This window comes from Ciconia boyciana, chromosome 2, assembly GCF_034638445.1.
Source record: "Ciconia boyciana chromosome 2, ASM3463844v1, whole genome shotgun sequence".
Classification (NCBI taxonomy): domain Eukaryota; kingdom Metazoa; phylum Chordata; class Aves; order Ciconiiformes; family Ciconiidae; genus Ciconia; species Ciconia boyciana.
The window spans coordinates 54,397,993-54,415,904 of record NC_132935.1 but is presented as its reverse complement, the minus strand read 5'-3'; the positions used below and the strand labels follow the sequence as shown (position 1 = coordinate 54,415,904).

Here is a 17,912-nt window from a genome sequence, read left to right as displayed (position 1 = left end):
TTTTAGATTGGCCGGGCCTGATCTAACTTCCATGGAAATAATTCCGTCCTGCTTCATTTAACTACATAGAAGGGATTCTGTGAGACACTGCGTAGCTCAGCCCTCGCTCCTCCTCATGAGGCTTGAGAGGCCTCGGGACTTTGCAGTTTGGTACCTTACAAGATCGGCTCCTTCATCAGGCAGCTGTGGCTCCTTCTGTATCAGTGCTCTCCTGCCCCTTTCCAAATAGTTACCACGTACATACAAGAAAGTAAAATATTATCTTAAAGGGAGTTGGATTTCTTTTACGTGCTGTTGTTTTCCAAACTCTTAGATTCACAAGCTTCATGCAGATCGTGTTTATGTGTTTTTCTTGGCAACAATAAGAATTGGAAATCATTTTTAAAAATATGAAAACTGAATGTGTCACACAGGGGCAGGACTCCAGAAGCTTGGGATTTAAGAAATTCAGTCAGTATTTTGAGACTTGCAATGACCTGCAGAGCTGGTAATATTTGTTTGGATTTCAGTAACAGAATACATCATTAGTAATATGGAGTTCCTGTGGGCTTATTCAGATGCACGTAAAAAACCCCAAACATTACACACACACACATATATAAAAATAATTATGCCACTATATTATGCCATTGTATATACATAAATTATATATGTGTAAAAAGAGGGCATTGCTTTGTGAAACAAATCTAACATCAGTACATTCTATTCAAATATAATTTTACTGGTTTGACAACTTAGGAGTGTCAGTTGCTGCTGTAACTAGGTAGCGCTAGGTCTAAGCTACAGCTCTTTAACATTCATTGAAAAATCCTAAACAAAAGACAGGACTAGACTCTGAAAAATAATATCTCATTTTAAAACTAGGCTATTGAGGGAGGTTAGCACTGAGAGTAACTGCAAGACAAATGGCATTTTGCTTTTTCTCTTGTGTTCACCTCCTTTTTTCTACATTTGCTCCTAAATTCAAAGCTTTGTTACTGCTCTCCAGTATTTGATCCCACCGAAGGTATTTAGGCACCCAAATATTCAGCCAGGGTAGCCTCTAACTGCCCCACATTGTAAGTGGGTTGCCCAAGGCAGCAGGACCGGTCTGTGCTAACACTGGAGGCGAAGCTCAGGCATCCTTCGCCCCCAGCGGAAACCAGAACCACAAAACTGCCCTGAGCGAGACGGTAACAATTCCCAGAAAGGAGGCGCCTGCATCTACCAAGAAATCTGGGTAGGCACTGTAACATTCGCTTTGGCAGATATCTCAGCAGCAATAAAAGGTCTTTCCCGAGCTGTTAGCTCATGTTCCTGTCGGCCGTGTTGCTGGATACTGGGAAGCCATCCCCACAGGCTCCTCCTGTCTCCCTGAGCTGAAGTCACTGCTGTCCCTCCCTGCTGCTGGTTATCTCTTCCTTCTGCCAGAAACCAGCCTCCTGCCAGGTGTGAGGCTGAGCAGCAGTGGGACCAGCACCACCCCGCCGGCTCTCGCCGTGGCGGGGGCTGCAGCCACCACGCCGCAGGCTCCCTTAGCAGCGCCAGCGGTGTTTGAAGCAGGGTCTGGCTGAGTGCCTGACTTCAACCCTACTCACAGCCATCTGTGTGCTGGGCTGGTCACAGAACTCACAACGGAGGTCTCCACACCCCATGAAACCCATCATTTTGCAGGACGTACAGTGGAGCACTGTGCATGAAAGATGAGCCAGTCGCCTTCTGGCAACTGAAAAGATACGTGTATTTCATGTCCCTTCAAGTATGCTAAAGCTGACACTCCCTAAGCATCCTGGAGCATACTTTGGAGGGTTTAAACAGTGAAGTGAGTTCTGCTCATGTCCCTTCCTCGGTTCAGGAAAGAAGGAGTGCAGCTGCAAGGGATTTAGTGCATGCCCAGCTGGTACTTCAGCCCTGACCCCTTGGTGCAGCTGCTTTGATGTCACCAGTATATGACGCTGCTGAGGAAACTGGTATGGACCAGCCAGTGAACACGAACAGATGGTGAAGATGGTGAAGCTGTAAAGGGGGGTGGGTGCCCCGAGTTTGCATTTTTCCCTTCCCAGCACTGCTACTGCTGTTTGTATTTTTCAGGTGTGAGGTTGGCACCACCCACTGGACCCAGTGCAATGAGACTCCTGTGAAGTTTGCTCGTTTTCCTGTCACTGGTCTGATTGAAGGCCGTTCCTACATTTTCCGAGTCCGAGCTGTGAACAAAGCTGGCGTTAGCCTACCGTCCCGGGTGTCAGAGCCCGTGGCTGCTCTGGATCCTGCTGACAGAGCCAGGCTTAGAAGTAAGATGTGCTTTTTGCAGATTGCCTGAGAGGTTTAAGAAGTTACAACTCATTTAAAAAAAAAAAAAAAAAGATTACTATCTACTCATAAACCTCCTACTAGAGGGAGCAATGCAAAACCAAAATACTCTTTGGAGACAGCTTTGCCCAGAAGAAATCATCTCAGGGTGCTTTGCACAAAGTGCTCTATCTGCTCAAATGGGTTTTGCTGGCTGCGGTGCTACACTCCAAACTTGCAGGAAGTGGGGAAAAGGCACAGGAAAGCTAATTGCCTGAAGAGACTTGCTTTTGTTCAGCCAACAAAATAGCTGAACGGATCTTGTGAATAGTCTCTCTCTGTGTTGCAGACAAGGGTGGCTGATTCTGTGCTCATGTGATGATCAAAGTCTTGCAGTAACATCAGCACGGTAGCAGGGTAGCCCGGTAGATAATTGATCCCAAGTTCTCTGCTTTAAAGTTAACATTTTACAAGTCAAAGATATTTTTCCTGTGGCCTGGCAATGTCCCAGACATTTTGCTTCCAAATCCACCTCTCTACGCATATGCCAAAATCATATGCCTAAAATCCAATTATTTGTACCTGTTTCTGAAGTTTCACTATTTAAAATGGTCCAATGTGAAGGGGTATTTTATGCAAAGCTACAGGGCTCCCACGGTCTCAGCTTGTATGTCTTACTGTATATCATGCTGCAAGCTACAGACTGCAGTCAGATGATCAAGGTTCCCATTCAGAATAAAAACAAAAGGCCGGAGGAAAGAGGTTTGGCACTGCCAGGAAACATTGTGCTCAGACATGTGAAACCTGAAGCCTGGGGGAGGCCTCTTCTTTTCACTGGGAAGTGTGGAAGCTGTCTCGGGAGATAAAGTCTGGTCTTGGTGGGCTATTGCTGTTATATCTCCTCCTGTCCCTCATGATCTTCTTTCCTCCCCACCTGCTCCCTCTCTGCTCGCATCTCCAAAACAGATCAGCCAACGTAAGGTGAAGCACATGGGGGTGGAGAACAGCATTTGCAAAAATTATCTCTGCGAGTGCATTGACCTGGTTGATGGCTGAATGCATAACTACAATAATATGATAACGTAGAGGCGCTGAGAGAGCCACCCAAATCATATCAAGTGAATATGTTGAGTCAGGCTAAGCAGTTTCTGTTTGTGACTGTGACCCATGATTTGAAAGCAGGTAATGTGAGGGAAAGTGGTTAAAAAGAGACAAAGAGCAGCCTGCAGGAATTTGGCTGTTCCTTTAATGAGTGAACTGTTAAACCAAATGAATAGAGTACGGAAAATAAAGTTGAAGTTAATTCTCTGAAAACGATGAGCTGAGCCAAATACCTCTGCTTGTTACCTTGGTGTCTTCAGTGACATTTTAGGAAGGAATAGATGTTTCAGTGGATTAAATTTTCTAGCTATATTGATTGCTGAGCTGCTCTCAATATTCAAGCTGGTCAGCCTACAACTAGTTTGGGTAACTAGTTTGCTACATGAGCAACAGTCACAGCAGTAACCATAAATGGAGCTCAGGTGAATCTTGCAAATGTTAGTTTTGAACCACACAAGAGTCGGTTTTCTCGTTATTTCAAAAGTTCCTGAATTTCTATGATACGTCTGACATTCGTTTCAGGTCACCCTTCTGCTCCCTGGACTGGACAGATTATTGTCACTGAGGAAGAACCTGCAGGTAAACACAGCCCTTTTGCCTACAAAAGTCTAATGTGAAGCTGGCTGAGTAATTAGGAAAACTCCCAGTGAGTTCAGTGGACTTTGGCATGCACCCAAAGCTCGTCGTTCTGAGAGTCACTTGACCTTGAATAACTCCCAACTTGGTTGTAGTGGCGAGGTTTCATTATTCAGGACCTAACAAATAAACATGCTTAGAGTTAAAAGAAGGACATTTAAAACCAATACTTAGAAGACTTTTAACTCTATGTTTTTTTTAAAAAATCACGTGACAAGGTATATTAATACTATATTTTAATTATGGCACTAATTCTGATACAAGTATGAAGGAATTAAATCCCAGTTCCCTTTCCTATTCTTCTCCCCTGTTCTTCAGAGGGTGTTGTTCCTGGTCCACCTACAGACCTCCAAGTTATTGAAGCCACCAAGAACTATGTTGTGCTTAGCTGGAAACCTCCTGGACAGCGGGGCCATGAGGGTATCATGTACTTTGTGGAAAAGGTAAAATTGGACAAAATCAGAATCATGTTGTGGCAATCTTTTATATTTGTTTTGCCATCTCTTCTGGACTTTTAGTGAACTTTCATTTCCACCTGACAGTTTCAAACTAGGGCCAGGACTAGAACTTCATCAAGATAACTGTTACTGTAGATTAATATAAACTAGGAAGAAAAGAAAGATGGGAAATAGGAAAGTAGATGCAGAATGTGTCACACACTGTAATATCCTTTTATGAATTGTGTCATTGACCTACCCTGGAGTAGACAGGCTGACAAACTCCCTCTATAATAAGAAAGCACAGAGCAAAGTCACATGTGTGTGTATATATATACATATATATATATATAAAAATTAAAATATATATTTTAATATATATACATACATATATAAAATAAAAATTGTATAAATGAAGCTTGTCTGGTGGGACAGATTGTTAACATTTTGGATGGAGGCATTCTGCAAGAGTTTCTTGGCATCAGCACTTTCTCCTCCAGCTGCCTTTTCATATTTATCCTCTACATTAACTTTCCATTTGCTTCACCAGCTCAGCAAAGATGACAACATTTCTTTTCTAGAACAGAATCAGTTTTAATTTCAGTGTTCTGCTTTTCTGAGATTTTTTTTGCATGGCTGCTGGCCTAGAAAATTCTTCACGCCATCAGCCTTTTTACTTGTATCTCATGGCTCACTAACTTTTTTATCAATGCTTTTCCCTATCAGTCTAGAGGTGTCATCAAGGGAGACATAAATATCTTGTCATTACGTGTTTTTCATCTCTCTTATGAAATCTGGTCAAAATAAATGAGTTTCACTTAGCAACAGACTTAGAGAGGATGAATATATGAATTTTGAGTTTCCATATAAGAAAGCTTTTTAATAACTTATTGCATGCTGAGTACTGAGCACTAATGTCACATAACGTTCTCCTGAGAATTTGAAATCCCTCAGAAACCAGAACCATTACTTGAAATCGTCCTTAATGTAAATCACAGGCAAAAATTAATCACTAATATTAATGGTATAAGTGATCATGGTATGTAGAGCTTCTACCCACAGAAATAAAAACAATTCACAAATTAATTGCACATGTTAATTTTTTTCTGGAAAATGAAGGTCAGATCCTGATTAATTCTGGAAGCCACCCCAAAAACATTAAGACTGACACAAGAGCATCTAGAAGCAATGTGGTAATGTTAGAGTTTTGTTCTTTGGATCATGTTGAATGTCTGCAGAACTTATTTTGAAAGTGGTTCCGAACCGGATGCAGTTAATAATAACATCATTTCCTTGTGGTGGAGAGGAGTTTAGCTTTGATATATTAAAACCAGTAAGCTTTTATGTATGTTTTCTGCAGTAGGTGGACATCTGGGCTTCATAAGCTTTGAAATATGCTCATTCTGTGGAAAAGTCAAAAAAAGGAACGTGACTCCCCGTTCTCCATAGCAGACATGCATTTGGTGGTCTGGTTAGAAAGCCTTGTCAGGTTAGACACTCGGTGTTCAGAGACTTTTGTTCCAACTGCGGTTTCTGGGTTTGACTGCAGTGCATTGCTGGCACAGAGGACTGGCAAAGGGTGAACACCGAGATCCCTGTGAAGTCTCCTCGCTTTGCAGTGTTTGATTTGGCTGAACGCAAATCCTACTGCTTCCGAGTTCGCTGTTGCAATTCAGCTGGAATCGGTGAACCTTCAGAAGCAACTGAAGCCACTGTGGTGGATGACAAACTTGGTAAGGGTGTGGTTGTATGTAGTAAATTACCTCCATGGTATCTTTTCAGTTTATGATGTAATTGTTTTGTTTGAAGACAGATAGCTGCCCAGTAACTAACTCAAGTATGAAGAGTAGTCAGTGATTTATTCCCTTTAGGTAAAATAATTTTGGTTTGGGTTGTTGAACCTTTAATGTATAGTCAAATGACAGATGCAAACCAAGGGAATTAAGCTGCCAATAGCAATGCCAAGAACTGCAAGGGCTGCAAATAGTGAAAGAAAATTAACTCAAGGAAATACAAAAATGTTTTGTTTTACTTAGAGTCTTTATTGAAAATAAGCCCAGACATCAGCAGAATTTAACCTTCTTTGTTTGCCAAATTAAACAAAAGTGAAGAATTTAATACTTACATGAATGCAGAGACTATTTTCACTGGAAGAAAAGCCAAGATGTTCACCACAGTAAAGCATCAGTAGCTATGTCTACATTAGCAATCTGTTTCCAAATGGCAATGCAGATTTGAATCCAATTCCAAGATTGTCTCCATTTACTTCATATTGGTTGAATTCTTAGAGCAGTTTGATGCACATGAACTACATTCTTTAAGAAGAAGAGTAAAACAGCTCTTCTTGAAAAACCTTTAGATGCATTTTGCCACTTACCAGGGCATTTGTTTCTGACTTATTCTGTGGCCTGCACAAAATCCCTCTGTGGGCTGCACAAAATCCCTCAGTGTGCACCTAACACATTTTCCCTTTTAGAAAGCTCCAAATCATGTCTCTGGTGCAGATGTTCAGCACAAGGGAATAAACTAAATCTAGTTTGAAGGAAATGCCCATAACCATAGGCAATGGAGACATGAGGAACCTCACCATCAAAGGCTTGAACCTACTGATCCTGTCCTGCTGTGCCAGATTGCTTGATCGAAATCAGAGGAGTTTTGGGAGGTTAAATCTGTGTTAGTTGTGCTAATATAATCAAGAACAGAATGTCACTCTTATTTTATTTGTAATTTTTGACTGGCTGGTCACTAATTTAGTTCTGTTTCTCTCCCACAGATATTCCCAAAGCTCCTGGGCGTATTATGCCAACTAGGAATACAGATACCTCAGTTGTTGTCACTTGGACAGAGCCCCCAGATGCCAAGGAGCTGGTTGGGTACTACATTGAGTCAAGTGTAGTTGGATCTGGTCGCTGGGAACCATGCAACAACAATCCAGTGAAAGGCACAAGGTAATGGATTTTAAAGCATGGAAATTATGGTCACCAGTTTTTGATTTACTGAATATATGTGCTTTCCAGCCATTAGTAGTAGTAAAGTTAATGGCTCTGTGGTAGCCAGCAGGCTGGAATTGCTCTTGCAGGTGAAGTTCATAACAAGTTATAAAAACGTATTTCAAACTGTGAGTCTTGCCCAAAAGGAATTCATAATCAACCTTATATTAGAAACAATTAGTCAAGGGAGAGGAAACATGGACATTGCTAGTGAAGAAAAGAGAAGCAGCTTGCTAGTTCTAGCTATTGTACAGCCTATCAGTTTGAAAAACAGTACAGCAAGGCATGACTGAAGTTACAAATGTGGAAAACTAAACTGCATAATGTTTGGAAGCAAAGTTTTGGAAGACTGCTGTAAACATTTCTGGACTGTATATCTTGAATGTCAGGAGGACATGTGGACTATATCACGCTAACAATATTATTTTCTAACTGCTCTTTCACTTGCAATTATCAAGATATTAATGAACACTCTTAAATATTGGGTATAAACTCACATTTCTTACCGACATGAAGCTCAGTCTCTAGTCAGAAAAACTAATAAAGATTTAAAACTTTGCAAGCTAAATCAGACTTGATTTTGTTTGAATAAGGATGTAATCTTCAGAGTCTAAAGGATTAATTGCAGAACTTGATCTCAAGTGGATTGATGTCAGTCCAGAAGCAGTCCCTGCTTGTTATGACTGATTATGCTTATTTGTAATTGCTATCCATGACAACCCTTATTACAATAAGTAAGGCTCTGGTAAATACTCTTGGACCAACACTCTTGTTTAGAAGGGCATTGTAAGTGCTTAGTATATCCAAAGTACCTAAAACCCCACTTGCTTGAACACAAGCAGAACAATTTCCTTTAAGTATTCTTTTGTGCATTTATATTGCAACTTTCATACATACTTCTATGATTTATATTGTGGTTACATCAAATGTTGGGCAAGTTTCGTGCTGCTTGCTTATTTTAAAACATGAAACGTGATCTTTATTCACCATAGAAATAAAAATATTGTTCTGAGTTACTATATATTGTGATGTAACTACACTGCTTAGGTTCCTATCACTGCATTTTCAGTCAGTGCGATATAATGTATCATGCAGTCAGGCACAGACTGTCTGTTAACTTTTGGCTTTTCTGGTTCAGTCAATCTCAAAGCATTAGCTGTAGCTCATAGTTTGCATTATGCAGTATTTTGATCTTTTGAAATTTGTTTTCTGCACACATCCTGGTGAAAGCAAATGATTTGGAAAAGTCTGGTAGAATGGGTAGAGAAAATTCTGCTCTGAAAATTTTGATTCGGGTTTCATTTTTCTCCCCAGAATAAAATTTTGATTTTGAAATACATTTTGTTTTCCACATCATATTTGTTTTGCACATCATTGCATGATGTCAGTGTTGGTAGTGCAAGACATGACATTATGAAGTAGAACAAAATAAAAGTAACATGAAATAAAATACACTTAAAATACCTACTGAAAAATAAATGTTGTTGTAAATAAAATGTTTAAATTTCCAAAACACAATTTTTCTGAAATAAATTATTCCTGTCTTGGGAAATTTTGTGTTTTCAGGGTGCACACTAGAGAAAATTTATGAGGTTTTTTTAATGTGATCATTAGGTAATCCAGTAGAAAACCAATTCTAATAAAAGAGTTTGTCTGACTTAGATTATTGTGTCGTGTATAGAAGCAAGGAAGTGAAATAAAAAATCAGACACTTATTTTTCTTTAGCTCTTGTACAATGCCCTGCAATTTTTTTGAACGTTGCAATTTTTCATTTATGATTGGAAGAAAATTATGGGAACTTGTGCTACAGGTGTCTTTTACTTATGTCATGAAGATATTCCACAAGCAAATATAGACCTTATCTCTGCAAATTTTTGCATTGTTTCCATTAGGAAGCATGGATTTTATATACTAGTAGAAGGTAGACCCTCTGGTAACACAAAAACTTGTGTAGTCTTAAGAAGGAAAGACTGTTGGTAAACGGTATGTCTAAAGAGACATGGTTTTAGACATTCACGCACCCCATTGCGTGAATGAGGTATATTATTCACGCACCCCATTGCGTGAATGAATGTATCTACATTCTGCATTCTTTGACCTTCATTTAACTGACTGAGATCATGGTTTATGCTCAGTTTTCAGAAACCAGAATAAATTTTATGGAAGAAATGCTTTATTTTCCGCCTTAAGATTTTTATTTTCTTCATGATACTTTCTAAGTATTCCTTCACTGATTTGTTTCAGATTCATTTGCCATGGGCTTATCAATGGTGAGAAGTACATTTTCAGAGTCAGAGCTGTTAATGCAGCAGGACTCAGTGAATTTTCACAGGATTCGGAGCCTATAGAAGTGCAAGCAGCCATTGGTAAGCTATTTCCCATTGCTCTTTTCAGTGGTAAATATGTTTTTTTTTAATTAAGTTAGGATGTTTTCAGCAGCTATTTGTAACTAATTGTTTTGTTTTACAATGCTGTCCACAAATAATAATTTATCCATAGATCCTATAGTCTCACAGCCATAGCTTCACAATCACTGCACTCTTGTAGACTGTTCACCTTCACCATCCAGTCTTCTTCAGGTGTTTCGTGTGAACCACTGTAAGAGAGCACTGCCAAGTTCACTTCATAGGTATCCTGGAAAATGGAATGTCATTCTGATTCCGTAATGTGCTATTTATCACCTCTAATGCACACCATCCTATATACAGTCAGTTTCTAAGAAATTTGTTTCCATACCTAAACCTAATAATCAGTGCAATGTGTCTTTTGTAAACCTTCTATAACCCTGTGTGTTCTGCCTTTGTTGATGAATTATTTCTGTTTGCCACTGCCTGAACTAATCCATAAAGATTAATGAGATCACTGGGCTAGAATAAATTGTGTGTCTGCAGCATCCTCTCATTTGTATCAAAACTGCATACCTCACAACCTTAGAGAAAAGAGATGTGGCCTAAGGCAATTTTTTGAGATCATCTTGAAAGGATCAGAAATACGACTTGGAAGATCTCATACTAAAATAATTGTAGCAAATGAAGATTACTATTAACTTTCCATATTTCTTCTGCTCTGAAAAGTAGACATTATTAAAAAAGCATTACTTGTGAGCAGGTTGAGAGGTATTCTATGCATTTCAAATTTTTGTTCGTTCAGACTTAACATTTTGTGTGTAAAACCTGTTATTTGTCACACTTTGGCTGTATTGTTCGCTGCATACATTTCTTCATTCTGTTGACTAAATGAAGAAAAAATAATGTATTCTAATTCAAAATGTCTTTGCTGTTTCCTGGCAATTATAGGGGGAGGATTGCTTCATGGTGTGTGTCCTGAACTGAGTGGTAAAGCTGGTGGACTAACAGACCGCACTACCAGCTGGGAAGGCATGCATGAGTCCTCCCAGCCTATCTTTGACACAGATGCTTTGCTAAAATGCAATGCTAAATTTAATAGAGGCACACTACGCAGTAGCTCTGACAAACTGGGGAGTACAGGAGACAATAACACGAGAGAAATGGTTAAGGATGCTGTCACATCTGCACCACAAAAAGTTGCTGCTAAGCAGGCAAGTAAGTCTCAACCCAGGGATCTTTTGACACTGGAAAAAGTGACAAAGAAGAAAGATACAGGTGAGAGTTAATAAAATAGATAGATTTCACTGCTTTGGTACATCCACTTCAGACGGTTGTAACCTCTGCTCATCCATGCCATAAGCGAACGTGTTCTCCAGTGATGCATCTTCCATCAGACCCATTAATTACATGATAAACTCTCTGTTAAGATTATTATGCATGTAATGGTATCGGAGACCACTTTACAAACTCAGTGGATACTGAAAGTGAAACATATAAATCCATTTACTAATTTAATACCTTGTTTGACTATGTATTAATGTATCCAAGATACTGTATTATTTCTAAATCACTTCAGTAATTTGTTAGGAGTCTTCTTACCTAGTCTCTGGGTTATGTACATGTGAAGGAAACAAAATCTGATTATGCTGGTAAGCATCAAAATCCGTGTTGTGTTAGGATATATGAAGATCCTTTGTGGATTTATGCCTAAGCTACAGCTTATCCTCTGAGACACAATGCTAATGAATGTTGTGTTGTACCTCTGACTGACAGCAATATGTAATGAGGAAAACGTATCAAGTTGAAGGCAGATGCACAAAATCACGTTTTATGTTGTCAACACCTGAACACCCATTATGCCCAAGAAATGTGGGGCTTGAATTTCATTTAAGTCCTGGTACCTGGCCAGTGAACTGAATTCCTCCCCAGGCCTCTGAAGTGAGACTCAAAAGGCTTGTGCAAAGTGTTGAACAGAAAACAAAGCAGAGGCACCTGCAGCTAGCTGACACTGATATAAAACATTAAAGACAAAAGCAAACATATATGATGCAGGATTTCTATCAGAAGTAGGTCTTCAGGGTCACAAGTAGGACTTTTCACTGGTGCATGACATATTGGGTGTGGGCAAGCATTTCCCCACTAGATACAGAAAAGACTTTATAAGAAAATGGGTTGGGATTAAGTTAATGATTTCTGTATTGTTAAAAAAATAATTAAAAAAGAGGATTATGCAGCAAATTTTTTAATGTAAGTTCCAGTAACAGACGTGTTCCATTTCTGGTCAGCCTACAGTGCCTATGTTCATGCTTCCTTCCATTAAGGTAAGATCATGTGATGGGTGCAATGATAAAATTTGCACAGTGCATACATTTAAAAGAAAAAAAAAAAAAAGAACAGATAAGCTCCATTCTCAGAAGGGAAGAATGTGGGCCTATTTACAAAAAGGAACTACAATGAAAATTGCATGTGTGAAAAAGGGTTTGCTTTCAGCAAAAGAAAACAAATCATTGCATCTCCAATTTTTTTACTTTTCCTGTAATGTTTTAGTTCCTCATTTTTCACAGTTTTAAAGTGAGTCCTAATCACTTACATCAGAGCTGCAATTGCAACACATTCTTTCACTATGTATCAGCTTGCTTCTCAAAAAACAAATGATCCTGAGAACTAATTCCTATGCAGGAATTTTTTCATTTGGTTTATGGAAGCTTTTATCCTGCATTTCTTATTCCAACTCCAGAAACTTCCCTTGACCACATAAATATTGTCCTAATTAGGAAATGCAGGATGGGAGCCACCTGAATACGGTAATTGAATGCCAGTCTGACTATTGAAATACTACTTCCTACTTACATATTATTCACGTTGAAACAGCTGCTCCATCTCCACCTTATGACATCATGGTACTTGAGAGTGTTCGTGACTCGATGGTATTAGGATGGAAACAACCTAAAGTCACTGGTGGAACTGAAATTACCGGCTACTACGTGAACTATCGTGAAGTGGTTGATGGAGTTCCTGGGAAATGGATGGAGGCCAACATTAAGGCCATTAGTGAGAGGGCATACAGGGTAAGAGGTTAACTTCTGTAATTGCCGTGGGTGCAGACAATATTTCCAAAACAGATCTCAAAGACAGATTGGGATGGATTATGATTCAGTGTACAGATTGCTGTTCAGAGGGTTTTATATCCATGACGAAAAATTTATTTAGCTCTGTTAAACTTCCTTGCAAAATTATTTGTATGCTTATCTGTTAGTCTGGCACCAACCATCATCTGTGAATGCACTATTCTAGACATAGCCTGAATTTTTGTAAGTCAGGCCCTCACAACAAATGGCATTCCTACTGGGCTTGGATCTACCCCAGTGCTTGCTGGTGCTAGAACCAGCTCTGCACTAGCTGTGTTTTGTGATCAGTTCTTGACCCAGTTTAGAAATGGTGCTAGCTACAACCTCGTTGAGCTGCTTTACAAATGAAAAGCAATGCCAGGACTGAGTTTCACCCTGCTGTGAGGACAACTCTTGCCTTAAGTGAACTTGCTGTGTATCACGAGACAAATTAATGACTGTTGAGCAATACCCTGCTCCCCCCCTCACTACCAAGGCATCTATCAATAGGAAAAGGGGTTTACAATTTGAGCGTGTTAAGACCATTCACGTATGCTCCACCACTGATTAGAGGAAAAGCCAAGATAGTTATCGCCTTAGGTATGATATACATCTTCATATATATTGCCTTATGTATGATATATATGTATGATACATCTCTTTAGGCACTTAAAAGCATGCTCATGTCTCGAACAATTGTCATTGCGACTTTCTCCTAAAGCCTTAATCCAAAGTTAATAAGCACCATCTTATTGATTCTGCAGATTCAAAACCTGAAGGAAAACATGGTGTACCAGTTCCAGGTGGCTGCTGCTAACCTGGCTGGGGTTGGGACACCCTCGCTACCCAGCCGGCCCTTCAAATGTGAAGAATGGACCATTGCTGTACCTGGTAGGATCCTGAGTGGGAGGTGGAGGTTACTCACAGCCCAAGGGTGCTCTGTGACTGATTATCTAAGTTCTCAGTGACTTTAGTTTCCAGGGGAGTCAACGGGCACTGAAGTTCACACCCAGGCTTGAATCTCCATCATGTTGATTCAGTACATTTACTCTGATGCATTAAACGATCCCCATTTAATCAGCAGCATTTTACAAGCAGCTTGTATTTTCTTTATCTTTCCTGCTTGGTTTCTGTACAGTGTCTGCCACTTTGCTTCATAGTTTAAATGGTAGACATAAATACCTGCCTAAGGCACAAGGCAGAGAAGAATGAGGTCCCATAACCCTTGTCCAAATGTATCACTTCAAGGCCAGATTGCTGGGCTTTTAACACTCATTGAAATGAATGAAAACAACCTCAATTGACTTCAGCGGACTTTAGAGCAGTCCTTGAAGCAGCTCATTAGCTTAATAATTAACTTATTTCCCTGAGTTTGGAGATTATTTGTCAGTTTTGTTTGTTCATGAATATTTGATCAAGATACCAAATCTCAACAAATTGAATTGGTTTTGGGGCTAGTCTTTTTAATAGGCATGGGTTGTATTTATATCAGGTCCGGATATGATACAGAGGAGCTGCATGTGTTATGTCAGCTCTGGGTGTACAACATGGTGTCTTGTTTTAGTTTTTGAAATCTTATGCATTAGCCCTCTTGGGATTTATTTTGATACCACAACTCCAAGTTTTACTCTTACTTTTCAGGGCCACCCCATGATGTCACGTACACAGAAGTTAGGAAGGACTCTTTGGTTTTACTGTGGAAGCAACCAGTTTATACTGGTCGTAGTCCCATAGCTGGTTATTATGTTGATATGAAGGAAACTGAAGCAAAGGAGGAACATTGGAGAAGTGTCAATGAGAAGCCACTTCAAAAGAAATTCTTGAAGGTAAATAGTTTAATATTCAAATACTGGTATAACAGTATAATCTTGAGGAAGTTAGCCTTCAGGAGCATCATCCTGTGCTGATCATGGTTCCATTTAATGAAATACATAGTAGTTTATGTTGTGCTGAGGATACACATGTGTAATGCCTGTATAGTCAGACAAGACAGTAACTCAGAAGACAATCTGGTATGACAAGCCTAAAAATAAAAGAAAGCACTGCTAAAACCAAATACCATTCTTATAACGCAGGAAGCAATCCTAGCATTTTCTAGTTCAAAGGGCAAGATAGGTATCACTACACAAAAACAGATGGCACAAAAATAGATGTTGTGATAATGTGGCAGGTGATTCTTTCTAATACAAAGTACCCTCTCCTCACATTTCACGGCAAGTTAAACCCAAGCTTTTTGCACTATTATGCTACATCATTTAGTGGAATTACTTCTAAATAAAGGATCAGCTGTATCTCTGTTCTAGAGATACATCTTAAGTAGGTTTGCTATTTGTGTGCTTTTCAGAATATTTGAAAGACAACTCACCTCTAAGTGTGATCCTTTCATATATGTTTTAAAGGAGTATTTGCAGGTGTTATAACATCAGTATGATTCCTCAAGTCACTACAATTAAATCTGTACAATTAAATGCCCTCCTGTTTCTAAATAGGTGTGGCTGGTACTTATTACCCTGATAATTTCATTTTAAAAAGCCAGAATTTACCTGCAATAAAAGACTATGCTGTTTCAGAGGTCAATGTACATGAGTAAAAACATTCTGTTCCAATAACAATGCTCCTTTTGCAAAGAAATCAATGACAGTAACGATGCTGTCTAAGTGTTAGCTATGCATACAAGGAAGGAGCAAGCCAAACAGATCAGTCATGTCACTCTGGAATTGAAGAAAAAAAAAAAACACAAGGAAGAAATATTTGTCAACTGGAAAAGGAGCAAAACAAAAAGAAAGGAAATATAATTCAAGCATCCAGACTGGAATTGCAAGAAGTGTGAAATTAAAATCATTGTTTTGTAACACATCATGCATGTATGTATATTTGCTTCCTCCAGATAGGTGGTCTAAAAGAAGGTGTGAGCTATGTGTTTCGTGTGCGGGCAACAAACCAGGCTGGTGTTGGGAAACCATCAGATGTCACGGATCCTGTTGTAGCTGAAACACGACCAGGTTTGTTAGAAATACATCCTCTTTTTCGTCATATTTAAACAGGTTCCTGTTTGTGCGATGTGTTTACATACAGGCTGTATGTGAACAGTCTGACCTCTCTCAAGTCAAACTTTTTTACTAAGCAGGAAATGAGTTGAGGGTCATAACTTTCTTGTCTGGCATATTTTAAGGTTAGAACAGATTTTCTTACTATAACTACAGGTTCAGGAATATAAAAATACAATAAAGTTGTAAGATTTGCATATATCTATAGATAAATACATAAGCAGAGGACCCACTAAGATCAGCTCAACCAAAACATTCTACATATGTAGATTTTGCTCTTCCTATAGTAAACAATTGTTTATGTTTTATCTCTCTCCTGTCTTTAACTTATGTAATATTGCCTGAGGAAAGGGTAAAGGAAATTACTTTTTTCTCTTGGCTTTAAAAACTTAATGAACTCAGTTTGGAGACCACCTTCAGTAGGAATTCAAGTGCAACTGTTTGCTGGGGTCATCCTTGAAGGCTGGCTCCAGCATGTCTATAATGCCAGCAAGAAACTCGGGAACCAGTGCAGAGGCAGAATCTCCATACCTGGAACTTCAGAAAACCCCTCAGTTTTATTTAGCTATACAGGTAACATAGGCGACTTCGATCAGAGTCGACACCTTTTTGTCACTAAGTCCCTAACAGAAAACACAAGCATGGGCTTGTGGCTTACTCATCTACTCATTACTATTTTAGAAGCGGATGGTCCTACAACGTGGAAAAAGAAACTCCCAGGTATTTTGACCAAATCTAGTATAAAGTTAGTATGACCTAATAAGGTACAGGGGTACAACCCAGCCTGGATCCACCATATACCCTCTTTTCATCTGACAAGTTCCCTTCCTTTGCCCACAGTGTCTCATATCTGTTCCCACCTGGGAAGGTTTCTCAGAGCCCTAAAAGAGCAGGCAGGCAGGCAGTGGGCAGGCAGGACAGCCTGGGGGCCTGGGGCAGCCGGGCACAGGGAGCATGACTAGCAGTGCAGGGGTATAGGCAAAGGAGGTGACTACCTGGGCAAACAGCTGCCTACCCTGCCTACGCAGTCAGGTTGGTAGCTGCTCCTGCCTGAAGAAATAGTCAGGGTTTATTTGGGATGGTATTGACTGTGAGGTGTTGAGCAGACATCCCTGGCGATCATCAGTTCCCATTCCCACCCCGGCTCTCTCAGGAGTATTTCCCTGGGATCCTTTCCCTGTTTTCTGACTCCCAGGTCCATTTTTACATCTCCTATTCCTGCAGCAGCACTGGCCCAGCTCTCATAAATTGCCTGGCCCTTATGACCAGGGCAGCAAAAACCCTAAGAAGCCTTGAGTTAGCTCTCAGTGAGGCTGTAAGTCAAGAAGGTCTGAAAAAGGATGTCTGAAACTGGGGATATAAAAACTGGAAAACTCAGAGTGGGGAGACTGGGGTGACTGCTAGTAAGGCTGGGATGGGAAGAAGGGACTGGAAGAAGTAGATGGTAAGTTGAGAGGGTGTAAGACTGGGATACGAGTACAAAAAAGGATAACTGTGCGAGTAAGAAGGGCTTGGAACTGGATCTTTCAAAAATACAGTAGCTATCATTTCAGATCTACAAGCTGCTGAAGCACTAGGGCTATTTCCATAACCTGCAAGTGGAGTAAGGCAAAACTTAGAAACTTATTCTTGAAAACAGCTTACATAGAGCAACCACTTCTAAAAAGAGAATCAAACCTGTATTAGTACTAAACTTTTGGCTTTACTAATCCATTTGCTTTGAGGGTTAATATCTATCTGTCAGACTTTTGATAAAAACTTGTTATGATAACAATCTTCAAGTGTACTAAATAAAGGATTGGTCATGCCATTACGGTTCAAAAAAAAAAATGAACGTGAACTCTTGTGAAGATGATCATCATGACAAAAAAAATTTGTACAGCATTTTCAATGTTCACTCAAATGAGGCACGTGTCCACCTGGCAATATGAACTTGAGCAGAACATTTGAGAAGGAGGTACATCTTCACTGTTAGAG

At 39.7% G+C, this 17,912-nt stretch overlaps 1 protein-coding gene across 1 annotated transcript in view; it reads left to right on the top strand.

Annotated features, from left to right (window-relative positions):
- The window catches only part of MYOM1 (myomesin 1), a 73,586-nt gene that overhangs the window by 27,898 nt on the left and 27,776 nt on the right, over positions 1 to 17,912 (top strand). Inside the window, exons 11-21 of the mRNA XM_072851298.1 lie at positions 2,071 to 2,270; positions 3,892 to 3,948; positions 4,324 to 4,448; positions 5,992 to 6,175; positions 7,216 to 7,390; positions 9,678 to 9,799; positions 10,730 to 10,747; positions 12,653 to 12,849; positions 13,653 to 13,779; positions 14,530 to 14,714; positions 15,776 to 15,890. Of these exons, the coding sequence (XP_072707399.1) occupies positions 2,071 to 2,270; positions 3,892 to 3,948; positions 4,324 to 4,448; positions 5,992 to 6,175; positions 7,216 to 7,390; positions 9,678 to 9,799; positions 10,730 to 10,747; positions 12,653 to 12,849; positions 13,653 to 13,779; positions 14,530 to 14,714; positions 15,776 to 15,890 (1,505 nt within the window). The remainder of the gene's footprint in view (positions 1 to 2,070; positions 2,271 to 3,891; positions 3,949 to 4,323; positions 4,449 to 5,991; positions 6,176 to 7,215; positions 7,391 to 9,677; positions 9,800 to 10,729; positions 10,748 to 12,652; positions 12,850 to 13,652; positions 13,780 to 14,529; positions 14,715 to 15,775; positions 15,891 to 17,912) is intronic.